This window comes from Danio aesculapii, chromosome 24, assembly GCF_903798145.1.
Source record: "Danio aesculapii chromosome 24, fDanAes4.1, whole genome shotgun sequence".
Taxonomy (NCBI): Eukaryota; Metazoa; Chordata; class Actinopteri; order Cypriniformes; family Danionidae; genus Danio; species Danio aesculapii.
This window is the reverse complement of record NC_079458.1, coordinates 384,350-397,862: the sequence shown is the minus strand read 5'-3', so window position 1 is coordinate 397,862 and position 13,513 is coordinate 384,350. Positions and strand designations below refer to the sequence as shown.

Sequence of the window (13,513 nt, the reverse complement as noted above, 5' to 3'; positions counted from 1 at the left end):
ATTTTAAGTTGACCAATGTGCTGTACAATTTCTAATCATAATAACAACAATACATAATTATGATGGATAATGCAAAGTATCTATGGTTTAAAACAAAAAAGGGAGAAAAGAACAGAAAGAGATGCAGAAAACAAAATTAAAAGCATGAAGCCTCAGGAAAATAAATAAATAGGTGTGTCAGTCAAACACTGATCGGTCACACACTTAATTAACATCATTTCTCTAAGTAAAAGAATAAAAACAGTGAATTATTATTGGAGGAAGAGGTGGAGAAGGAGAAACAGGAAAAAATAAGTTTACAGAAAATTAATGAATTCTAAAAGAGAACAAATAATGAAAATATTAAAGAAAAACTGAATACAGAAATACATAGTGACTGATGTCAGATATCCCATCAGAGATTCTTCATCAATGACTAATTTATTCAGAATAGTGTCAGATAATTATCAGACTTACTGAGATACACAGAGTTTCATTCATCCATTCACCACACTCTCATATTGAATAAAGCAGAAGTAAAAAGACTCGTTCTGTTCACTCACGCACGCACACACACACGCACACACACACACACGCACACAGACGCACACGCACACACACACACGCACACACACACACACGCGCGCACACACAATGCAGGCAGTGACAACCACATCCACAAAATATCTGCACATTCTGTACTAAACTGAATAGTTTTATGACGTATCTACACCTGTATGAGAGGTATGCTTCCCTCATCTGTGTTGCCAGATCTTACTATGAAAAAAACACCAAATCAAGAACAAGCCCATAATAAACTTAAACACAAATGCGTCATAATAAAAATCCACAACCACAAACCAAACAATCACAAGTTACACAGTATTAACTCAACATCTCGAAGCAAAGTCACATACAATAATCATGGCTTAAAATAAGTGGACATGGCAACATTTTAGGAGCTTTCAGAACTTTAATAGCAAGAATTTTCAGCATGATGTGAAGCAAATAACTTCGTTCATTTTCCTTCAGCTTAATCTCTTTATTCATCAGGGGTCTCCACAGCGCAATGCACCGCCAACTATTCCAGCATAAGTTTTACATAGCGGATGCCCTTCCAGCTGCAACCCAGTACTGGGAAAAACCCATACACACTCATTCACACACACACACTCATACACTCATATTGGACTGTGGGGGAAACCCACCCGGAGGAAACCCACGCCAACATTGGGAGAACATGCAAACTCCACACAGAAACACCAACTGACCCAGCAGGGACTCAAACCAGCGACCTTCTTGCTGTGAGGCCACAGTGTTAACCACTGAGACACCGTACCACATGTAAATAATTTCAACGTTTTAAAAAACATGTCACAAATTCAGAATTAAAGCACAATTTAATTTGCAATGCATCAATAACCGTCTTTCATGTTGCGATAATGATATTTCTAACAATATAACTATAATATATCTTGTAAATGCTGTATTATAAGCCATTAAAAAAAAAATATATATATATATATATATATATATTCTGAGCTAATTAAATGTGAGAAAATTATGTCAAAGTGGCAAACATTTAGACTTGGAAATTTTGATATTCGTTGTCTGTTGTGTTAGCATTAAGGGCGTCACACACCGGATGTGCAACTCAGAGCCGTGACACGGCGCGCACATGACAGTTGAAAGTATCACACACCAGACGCGCACATTCGCATGATATTTAAAATGAATCTATTGAGATGGCGCTCTGTGGCACGGCAGAAATATGAACAGTGTCCTGAGTCATGGCTGGGCGCCACCGACCTGCGGCGCGGGTGTGTGTACCCTGATAGTAACCTATGTTTATAATTCTAAAATGCATGGCGCTGTGTGTCGCCGAGGGTTTAGGGTTTATTTTCAGCTCTGAGTTCAGCTACTGGAGAAGCGGGGCTTATGATAGTAAAGGCATCCTCTGATTGGTCAGAAACAACCAAGAGAATTATTCTCCCTTCTGTGCAGTATTTATCCTTTTACAAATATTCCCCAAATGATGTTGAACAGATTCAGGAATTTCTCACAGTATTTCCTATAATATTTTTTCTTCTGGAGAAAGTCTTATTTGTTTTATTTCAGCTAGAATAAAAGCAGTTCTTAATCAAGTCAATATTATTAACCAGGGGCGTTGCTAGACATAAAGCTCTACTGGGGCACAGCACCCCCTCCACAATTAATAAATATATATATAATTATAAATAAATAGCAGTACTATTGTTGTTATCCAATTATTATTCTAAATACATAACAGAAATGAATGCTAAATGTAACTGGAAAACAATCTAAAGACACAACTGGAGGATGCTAAGATCATTTACGAAGTCTTTTGCATGAGAATGAAATTCTATACACAAATCAATAGAATACAGAAAAAGATGTTTTATAGAGTTATCTGTTGTGTGTTGTCTTAGACCCGACTCAAGGCTGAGAATTAGGTTTATTAAGTCTAACCTCCTTGACTTCATCCCTCCTTTCTGCTTCATACCTAAACTCTCAGGAGGCATGCAGTATAAATAAGATCACCATCATATTATTTAAACTTTGTTTCATCGACTTGGAAAACTCACTGCGTGCCTGTTTTACAACACATGAGCAGCGCGGCTATTTTTTCGGCGTGCATGTTCACAACCGGACCGGCGGGTATGTTTTTTCTGCGCACAGGCTCGGTTTGTTCTTTGATTAAACTGCATTGCATTCATCAGAGTTGGTTTGGTTGCACATAGAGAATAACGTCTTTATTCTGGGATTACCACTCTTAATAAATACACTTGCATATGAAGTAAGTCGAATCTCAAAGACATTTACTAGGGCACTGGCGATTTATACTGGGGCACGTGCCCCAGTAAATGGGGTCTAGCAACGCCCCTGTTATTGATCAATATTAAGCAATATTAGTTCCTGATTGTCTCCAGAATAAACCACTGTTATACAATGACTTGCCTAATTACCCTAACTTTACCCTAATTACCCTAGTGAAGCCTTTAAATGTGACTTTAAGCTGAATACTATTGTCTTAAAGAATATGTAGTCTAATATTATGTGCAAAAATAAAAGAAATCAGTTATTATAAATGAGTTATTAAAACTATCATGATTAGAAATGTGCTGAAGAAAATAAACAGAAATTGGGGGAAAAATATCTCGTACATAAAATTCTCTTCATTTATTGCACGTCTCTGCGATATGAAGTTTTTGCATATACTATTATAACGATGACGATAACTTTCCAATATATAGTGCAGCCCTACAATCCAGCAGACCATCTTCAGGTCTGAGACAAACACTCATATGAGATATTAAATATTGATAAGCTGATGCTGATGTTGATTTGAGTCTCTCAGCGGCAGGAAGTGAAGCATCATTTAGAGGACGTTATCGATCAGCGCCGCACATGATGGAGCCTGAATTGCGTTACATGGAGATCTTAATAGCCTTCAGCCATTCTGCCTCAGTTTACACACACAGAAACACAATCTCCTGCGTTTCACTCTGAGCTTCATCTGCAAAACACACACTGATGTTGATGTGAGGAGTGTGTGGATTCTGTTCATTACACAAACAACATGCTTCATTCCATCTGCATGAGGAACGCTCGGATTGCAGAACAGCCAAACACACTGAATAACACTACACTGAACACATAAACATGCTTAAGAGGAAGAGTCTTACAGTAAAGGAATATTCCAGGTGAAAGTGTCATTTGTTCTATTTATCATTTATTATTGCACAATTTAACTATTATTTGATTACTGTTATTATCATTACATTAATTGTTTTATTATTTTACATAATAATATAAGGAATAATATAAGGATATAACAACATATGATATTAAAACCCACACAGAATTATTATTACAGTATATAGCAAAATAATATATTTAAATGATCAAACAACTACAGTGGTCACTCATTACTGAGTCAGACAGAACTTAACAAGTGTTTAACCAGGAATGATCCTCAAAACAGAGATTGTTAACTCATATAACCACACAGCCTAATGGGTAACAGACCAATTCAGTCATTCTAAAGTAGAAAATACACACAAAACAATCACAACAGCACAATATATGAAGGAAAACACAACTTACGAAACTGAAGTGTGAGCGAGCAGGACTCATGAACACCACACACACACACACACACTCAAACGTCAGCATATTCAGCAAAGCCCAGCAGAAACATAAACAATGGAGTCTCCGATTTCTGTGATCTATTTTTAGACACAATTACTAACATTCACAAAGATCAGTTCAACACTAATATTAGAAGAGCAGTGAACTAAACCAGAGGAGCACTAAACTAAACCAGAGGAGCATTAAACTAAACTAGAAGAGCCCTAAACTAAACCAGAGGAGCACTAAACTAAACCAGAGGAGCATTAAACTAAACTAGAAGAGCCCTAAACTAAACCAGAGGAGCACTAAACTAAACTAGAAGAACACTAAACTAAACCAGAAGAGCACTAAACTAAACTAGAAGAACACTAAACTAAACCAGAAGAGCACTAAACTAAACCAGAAGAGCACTAAACTAAACCAGAGGAGCATTAAACTAAACCAGAAGAGCCCTAAACTAAACTAGAAGAGCACTAAACTAAACCTGAAGAGCACTAAACTAAACTAGAAGAGCACTAAACTAAACTAGAAGAGCCCTAAACTAAACTAGAGGAGCATTAAACTAAACTAGAAGAGCCCTAAACTAAACCAGAGGAGCACTAAACTAAACTAGAAGAACACTAAACTAAACCAGAAGAGCACTAAACTAAACTAGAAGAACACTAAACTAAACCAGAAGAGCCCTAAACTAAACTAGAAGAGCCCTAAACTAAACTAGAGGAGCATTAAACTAAACTAGAAGAGCCCTAAACTAAACCAGAGGAGCACTAAACTAAACTAGAAGAACACTAAACTAAACCAGAAGAGCACTAAACTAAACCAGAAGAGCACTAAACTAAACCAGAAGAGCCCTAAACTAAACTAGAAGAACACTAAACTAAACTAGAAGAGCCCTAAACTAAACTAGAAGAGCCCTAAACTAAACTAGAAGAACACTAAACTAAACTAGAAGAACACTAATCTAGAAGAGCACTAAACTAAACCAGAGAAGCCCTAAACTAAACTAGAAGAGCCCTAAACTAAACCAGAGGAGCATTAAACTAAACTAGAAGAGCCCTAAACTAAACCAGAGGAGCACTAAACTAAACTAGAAGAACACTAAACTAAACCAGAAGAGCACTAAACTAAACTAGAAGAACACTAAACTAAACTAGAAGAGCCCTAAACTAAACTAGAAGAGCACTAAACTAAACCAGAGGAGCACTAAACTAAACCTGAAGAGCACTAAACTAAACTAGAAGAACACTAAACTAAACTAGAAGAGCACTAAACTAAACTAGAAGAGCCCTAAACTAAACTAGAAGAGCACTAAACTAAACTAGAAGAGCACTAAACTAAACCTGAAGAGCACTAAACTAAACTAGAAGAGCACTAAACTAAACTAGAAGAGCCCTAAACTAAACTAGAAGAGCACTAAACTAAACTAGAAGAGCACTAAACTAAACCTGAAGAGCACTAAACTAAACTAGAAGAGCCCTAAACTAAACTAGAAGAGCACTAAACTAAACCAGAGGAGCACTAAACTAAACCTGAAGAGCACTAAACTAAACCAGAAGAGCCCTAAACTAAACTAGAAGAACACTAAACTAAACCAGAAGAGCACTAAACTAAACCAGAAGAGCCCTAAACTAAACTAGAAGAACACTAAACTAAACTAGAAGAGCACTAAACTAAACTAGAAGAGCCCTAAACTAAACTAGAAGAACACTAAACTAAACTAGAAGAACACTAATCTAGAAGAGCACTAAACTAAACCAGAGAAGCCCTAAACTAAACTAGAAGAGCCCTAAACTAAACCAGAGGAGCACTAAACTAAACTAGAAGAGCCCTAAACTAAACCAGAGGAGCACTAAACTAAACTAGAAGAACACTAAACTAAACCAGAAGAGCACTAAACTAAACTAGAAGAACACTAAACTAAACCAGAAGAGCACTAAACTAAACCAGAAGAGCCCTAAACTAAACTAGAAGAACACTAAACTAAACTAGAAGAGCACTAAACTAAACTAGAAGAGCCCTAAACTAAACTAGAAGAGCCCTAAACTAAACTAGAAGAGCCCTAAACTAAACTAGAAGAACACTAAACTAAACTAGAAGAACACTAATCTAGAAGAGCACTAAACTAAACCAGAGAAGCCCTAAACTAAACTAGAAGAGCACTAAACTAAACCAGAGGAGCATTAAACTAAACTAGAAGAGCCCTAAACTAAACCAGAGGAGCACTAAACTAAACTAGAAGAACACTAAACTAAACCAGAAGAGCACTAAACTAAACTAGAAGAACACTAAACTAAACCAGAAGAGCACTAAACTAAACCAGAAGAGCCCTAAACTAAACTAGAAGAACACTAAACTAAACTAGAAGAGCACTAAACTAAACTAGAAGAGCCCTAAACTAAACTAGAAGAGCCCTAAACTAAACTAGAAGAACACTAAACTAAACTAGAAGAGCACTAAACTAAACTAGAAGAGCACTAAACTAAACTAGAAGAGCACTAAACTAAACTAGAAGAGCCCTAAACTAAACTAGAAGAGCCCTAAACTAAACTAGAAGAGCCCTAAACTAAACTAGAAGAACACTAAACTAAACTAGAAGAGCACTAAACTAAACTAGAAGAGCCCTAAACTAAACTAGAAGAGCACTAAACTAAACTAGAAGAGCCCTAAACTAAACCAGAGGAGCACTAAACTAAACCTGAAGAGCACTAAACTAAACTAGAAGAACACTAAACTAAACTAGAAGAGCACTAAACTAAACTAGAAGAGCCCTAAACTAAACTAGAAGAGCACTAAACTAAACCAGAAGAGCACTAAACTAAACCAGAAGAGCACTAAACTAAACTAGAAGAACACTAAACTAAACTAGAAGAGCACTAAACTAAACCAGAAGAGCACTAAACTAAACTAGAAGAACACTAAACTAAACTAGAAGAGCACTAAACTAAACCAGAGGAGCACTAAACTAAACTAGAAGAACACTAAACTAAACCAGAAGAGCACTAAACTAAACTAGAAGAACACTAAACTAAACTAGAAGAGCACTAAACTAAACTAGAAGAGCCCTAAACTAAACTAGAAGAACACTAAACTAAACTAGAAGAGCACTAAACTAAACCAGAAGAACACTAAACTAAACCAGAAGAGCACTAAACTAAACCAGAAGAACACTAAACTAAACCAGAAGAGCCCTAAACTAAACTAGAAGAGCCCTAAACTAAACTAGAAGAACACTAAACTAAACCAGAAGAGCACTAAACTAAACTAGAAGAGCACTAAACTAAACTAGAAGAGCCCTAAACTAAACTAGAAGAGCACTAAACTAAACCAGAGGAGCACTAAACTAAACCTGAAGAGCACTAAACTAAACCAGAAGAGCACTAAACTAAACCAGAAGAGCCATAAACTAAACTAGAAGAGCCCAAAACTAAACTAGAAGAGCCCTAAACTAAACTAGAAGAGCACTAAACTAAACCAGAGGAGCACTAAACTAAACTAGAGGAGCACTAAACTAAACCAGAAGAGCACTAAACTAAACTAGAAGAACACTAATCTAGAAGAGCACTAAACTAAACCAGAAGAGCACTAAACTAAACCAGAAGAGCCCTAAACTAAACTAGAAGAACACTAAACTAAACCAGAAGAGCACTAAACTAAACCAGAAGAACACTAAACTAAACTAGAAGAACACTAATCTAGAAGAGCACTAAACTAAACCAGAGAAGCCCTAAACTAAACTAGAAGAGCACTAAACTAAACCAGAAGAGCCCTAAACTAAACTAGAAGAGCCCTAAACTAAACTAGAAGAGCCCTAAACTAAACTAGAAAAGCCCTAAACTAAACCTGAAGAGCACTAAACTAAACTAGAAGAGCACTAAACTAAACCAGAAGAGCCCTAAACTAAACTAGAAGAGCCCTAAACTAAACTAGAAAAGCACTAAACTAAACCAGAAGAGCACTAAACTAAACCTGAAGAGCACTAAACTAAACTAGAAGAACACTAAACTAAACTAGAAGAGCACTAAACTAAACTAGAAAAGCCCTAAACTAAACTAGAAAAGCACTAAACTAAACCAGAAGAGCACTAAACTAAACCAGAAGAGCACTAAACTAAACCAGAAGAGCCCTAAACTAAACCAGAAGAGCACTAAACTAAACCAGAAGAGCACTAAACTAAACCTGAAGAGCACTAAACTAAACTAGAAGAACACTAAACTAAACTAGAAGAGCCCTAAACTAAACCAGAAGAACACTAAACTAAACCAGAAGAGCACTAAACTAAACCTGAAGAGCACTAAACTAAACTAGAAGAACACTAAACTAAACCAGAAGAGCACTAAACTAAACCAGAAGAACACTAAACTAAACCAGAAGAACACTAAACTAAACCTGAAGAACACTAAACTAAACCAGAAGAGCCCTAAACTAAACTAGAAGAGCCCTAAACTAAACTAGAAGAACACTAAACCAGAAGAGCACTAAACTAAACCAGAAGAGCACTAAACTAAACCTGAAGAGCACTAAACTAAACTAGAAGAGCAATAAACTAAACTTGAAGAGCCCTAAACTAAACCAGAAGAGCACTAAACTAAACCAGAAGAGCACTAAACTAAACCAGAAGAGCAGTAAACTAAACCAGAAGAGCACTAAACTAAACCAGAAGAGCCCTAAACTAAACTAGAAGAGCACTAAACTAAACTAGAAAAGCACTAAACTAAACGAGAAGAACACTAAACTAAACTAGAAGAACACTAAACTACAGCAGAAGAGCACTAGACTACAGCAGAAGTACACTAAACTACACCAGAAGAGCACTAGACAGCAGAAGAGCACTAGACTACAGCAGAAGTACACTAAACTACACCTGAAGAGCACTAAACTACACCAGAAGAGCACTAAACTACAGCAGAAGAGCACTAGACTACAGCAGAAGTACACTAAACTACACCAGAAGAGCACTAAACTACAGCAGAAGAGCACTAAACTACAGCAGAAGAGCACTAGACTACACCAGAAGTGCACTAAACTACAACAGAAGTGCACTATACTACAGCAGAAGAGCACTAAACTACAGCTAAGGAGCACTAGACTACAGCAGAAGTGCACTAAACTACAGCTAAGGAGCACTAGACTACAGCAGAAGTGCACTAAACTACAGCAGAAGAGCACTAGACTACACCAGAAGAGCACTAGACTACAGCAGAAGTACACTAGACTACAGCAGAAGTACACTAAACTACAGCAGAAGAGCACTAGACTACAGCAGAAGTACACTAGACTACAGCAGAAGAGCACTAAACTACAGCAGAAGTACACTAGACTACAGCAGAAGTACACTAAACTACAGCAGAAGAGCACTAGACTACACCAGAAGAGCACTAGACTACAGCAGAAGTACACTAGACTACAGCAGAAGTACACTAAACTACAGCAGAAGAGCACTAGACTACAGCAGAAGTACACTAGACTACAGCAGAAGAGCACTAGACTACAGCAGAATAGCACTAAACTACAGCAGAAGTACACTAGACTACAGCAGAAGAGCACTAGACTACACCAGAAGAGCACTAGACTACAGCAGAAGTACACTAGACTACAGCAGAAGTGCACTAGACTACAGCAGAAGAGCACTAAACTACAGCAGAAGAGCACTAAACTACAGCAGAAGAGCACTAGACTACAGCAGAAGAGCACTAGACTACAGCAGAAGTACACTAAACTACAGCAGAAGTACACTAGACTACAGCAGAAGTACACTAAACTACAGCAGAAGTACACTAGACTACAGCAGAAGAGCACTAGACTACACCAGAAGAGCACTAGACTACAGCAGAAGTACACTAGACTACAGCAGAAGTGCACTAGACTACAGCAGAAGAGCACTAGACTACAGCAGAAGTGCACTAGACTACAGCAGAAGTGCACTAGACTACAGCAGAAGTACACTAAACTACAGCAGAAGTACACTAGACTACAGCAGAAGTGCACTAGACTCGCAGTAAACTGAACCAGCAGGGCTGAGAGACTCACTGTGTTGATCAGACTTATACTCCTCCAGACAGCAAAAGCAAACACTGAGCAGTCCAGCTGATGGCCTCAATCAGGTCCTGTACACACTCCATCAGTCCACAGGCTAAGCTCATTCAGCAGAGCAGTGTGTTGGTGCTCTCCTTCAGGTCCTGTACTGACTCCACCACACACACGCACTACTGAACACTCTCAGCGCAGAGCAAGACCAGAGAGAGAGAGGGGCGGACGAACGAGAGAGACTGTGTGTGAGAGAGAGAAGGAGAAAGAGGCGGACAAACGAGATAGAGGGATGAGAGAGGGAGGGACGAACGAGAGGAGAGAGAGAGGTGGATGAACGAGAGACAGAGAGAGGGACGAGAGAAAGACCAGAGGATTTCCTCTTCCTGTGTGTGTCCTTTGCATGTGTGTGTGTGTGTTATTGTTTTAGAGTTTGTGTGTGTGCATGTGCGCGAGTGTGTTTGTATAAGTTATAGCCTGTTAGAGTGTGTGCAAGTGTTTTAAAGAGCCCCTATTGTGGGTCTTTGAGAATGATCTTCATGTAGTGTGTAACACAGCTCTAACTGAAGTGAAATATCCAGCTAAGGCTTAAATCTGAATGTGGACAGTGTTTAAAACAATTAATTAATTTAGAAAAGAGTCGACTCATAGTGCTTTAAATGAATCGTCTTGATAACGAGTCTTTAGCCATTTTGGCATGACGTGGATATGAAACTAAAGCCCCGCCCATTTGTGTGTGCGCAAACCCGGGAGAATTTAATACGGGCGACTCCTCAGAAAAACGGGAGTGTTGGCTCTGTGTGCTATGGCTACTTCAATAAGCCAGGGTGGGCATTTCTCGCGCTGAACGCTGTCGACCAATCACAACACACTGAGTCATCGGTCCAATCAGCGCATATTAGCATCGCGTAAGGAGGGGTTTGGGAACAAATGAATCGCTGAACGAATTAAAATGGCAGTCGCTGGGATAATGAGGTAAAATAAATTCAGATTATAAGACCATGACTGTGTTTTTGACCCTGCATGAAGATCAGCCTGATGTTGGAGACCCCCAAAACCAAAATATGCCCTTTATAATGCAAAATAGAGGCTCTTTAAAGTGTGTGTGTGTGTGTGTGTGTGTGTGTGTGTGTGTGTGTGTGTGTGTGTGTGTGTGTGTGTGTGTGTGTGTGTGTGTGTGTGTGTGTGTGTGAGTGTGTGTGAGTGCGTGCATGCTTGTGTGTGTGCATTTGTGTGTGTGTGTGTGTCTCCACCCACTGCTCCACTTGTCCACCTCTCTGTTTATCTTTGTTCTTGACTTTCTACATCAGTGTAACATGTGCGAGATGACTTCTTCAGTTTTTATTAATTAATGTTATTATTATTTATTTTATCTCTATCCTCTCTCTCTCTCTCTCTGGTCATTATCTGTCCATCGCCTCCTCAGTTGTCAGCTCTTCTTCCTCTGGGCTGATCCTGGATCAGTGTAATCCAGCTGAACTATTTCCAGATGTGTGTTTGACCACCAGCACTTTATAAGCACACACACACACACACTTCACACCACGCTTTAATCTCTCCATCAGCCTTTACATTCTTTCACACACACAGTGACACACACTGGAGTTGACACAAAACAGTCATCATCAGATAAAGTGGATCCTCCTCAGTTGTGTTCATCAGCACATGAAGGATTCATTAAGAGGTTTGTTTAAATATCCCAAACTGTGCATAAAGTAGGTGGATGGAAACACATAGTACATCAGGGCTGCGCGGTATTGGGGAAATACGAAATATCTGGAGTATTGCAGTAACGTTATTTCAGTTATTTATTATTATCATTTTAATTAGCTTTTCAAACTAAAAAACTTTATTTGTTTGATAATTATACTGAAATGAAGAGATAATAAATGATAATTCTCTAATCTAATAAACCTTTCTTAACTCTGATTGATCAAATGTGCATAAACATTTCTGTGCACTTTATTTTACATTTAATACACCTCTCTGCGATATTTGCATATACTATTGTCACAATAACAATCATTTCTGGATATATTGTGCAGCGCTGCTGTATATTATGTATATTATTAATGACATAACTCACAGTCGAGTTTTCTATAGTTAGCCTATAGTAATCTATACATTCTAATGAGGGTTTTGTAATCGTCTGGCGCCCCCCCATCATGTATATAGGTCAGATCTGAGTGAAAATAAACTCAAAACATGTGCTGGAGACATGCAGAAATCATGAGCTCACTCCTGCAGGAACACAAACAAATCCATCTCAACATTCAAACGCAAACGTTTCAGGAGGTCGCCGATTTCAGCCAATCAGGCGTCGCCATCTCCGCATCTCTAATGTTGGCGTACAGGTCTGTTTTTGAGTCTCCGGGAGGCAAAAACTATCATGAATCCATCAGGAACGCTGGCGTTTTTCCTCCCCGAGTCTTAAAGAGAAACATCTGGAGGCTAAAAATACCTTTGAGTCGAATTACAAGCAAAGCTGATGAGGAAGAGCTCAGACTGAGGAGCACAGAGCTGGACTGTTCAGCTGCAGCACATATTATAACACGGGGAGAACATGCAAACTCCACACAGAAACACCAACTGACCCAGCCGGAGCTCGAACCAGTGACCTTCTTACTGTGAGACCACAGTGCTAACCACTGCACCACCGTGCTGCCCCATTTATATATCATATATATTTATTTATTTAGGTTAATATAAAATATTTTGTTTTTGGTGACGGGGTGGCGCAGTGGGTAGCACAATCGCCTCACAGCAAGAAGGTCACTGGTTTGAGCCTCGGCTCGATGAGTTTGTGTTTCTGTGTGGAGTTTGCATGTTCTCCCCGTGTTGGTGTGGGTTTCCTCCGGTTTCCCCCACAGTCCAAACACATGCACTATTGGGGAATTGATTAACTACATTGGCCGAAGTGTGTGTGGGTGTTTCCCAGTGTTGGGTTGCATCCACTGTGTAAAACATATGCTGGATAAGTTGGTGGTTAATTCTGCTGTGTCGGCCCCTGATTAATAAAGGGACTAAGCTGAAGGAAAATGAATGAATGCTTTCATTATATAATTTCCTATTTGCATTTATCCAGCGTATCAAACGTTTATAAATAACTGCGTAACAAAACTGACACTTGCTGTATTTTATTTCTCTAAATCCCATTTCAATGTGTATCTGAGTTAAAAATGCCAATAATCAATGACTTATAAATTAACAAATAAATTAAAGATAAACAAAATGCTGCACAACAGAACGTTTACCTTGATAATGTAATGACTGATCATACTGAGCATTAATAATCCATATTGAGCATATTCTCCAGCAGAACAGCACAGCTACAGCATATCCCTGTCTGAAGCTG

The 13,513-nt window shown here is 38.5% G+C and overlaps 1 protein-coding gene across 4 annotated transcripts in view; it reads right to left on the bottom strand.

Moving 5' to 3' along the window:
• The window catches only part of arhgap28 (Rho GTPase activating protein 28), a 53,796-nt gene that overhangs the window by 25,168 nt on the left and 15,115 nt on the right, over window positions 1–13,513 (bottom strand). Inside the window, exon 1 of one of the 4 annotated variants that reach the window (XM_056450824.1) lies at window positions 10,162–10,391. The exons of 2 other annotated variants lie outside the window; for them this stretch is intronic. Coding sequence is in view for 1 of the 2 variants with exons in the window: in XM_056450822.1 (XP_056306797.1) it covers window positions 457–476 (20 nt within the window). In the remaining variant the exon portion in view is untranslated. Of the gene's footprint in view, window positions 1–456; window positions 482–10,161; window positions 10,392–13,513 lie in introns of those variants that run through there. One more of the 4 variants, XM_056450822.1, reaches the window with a different exon arrangement.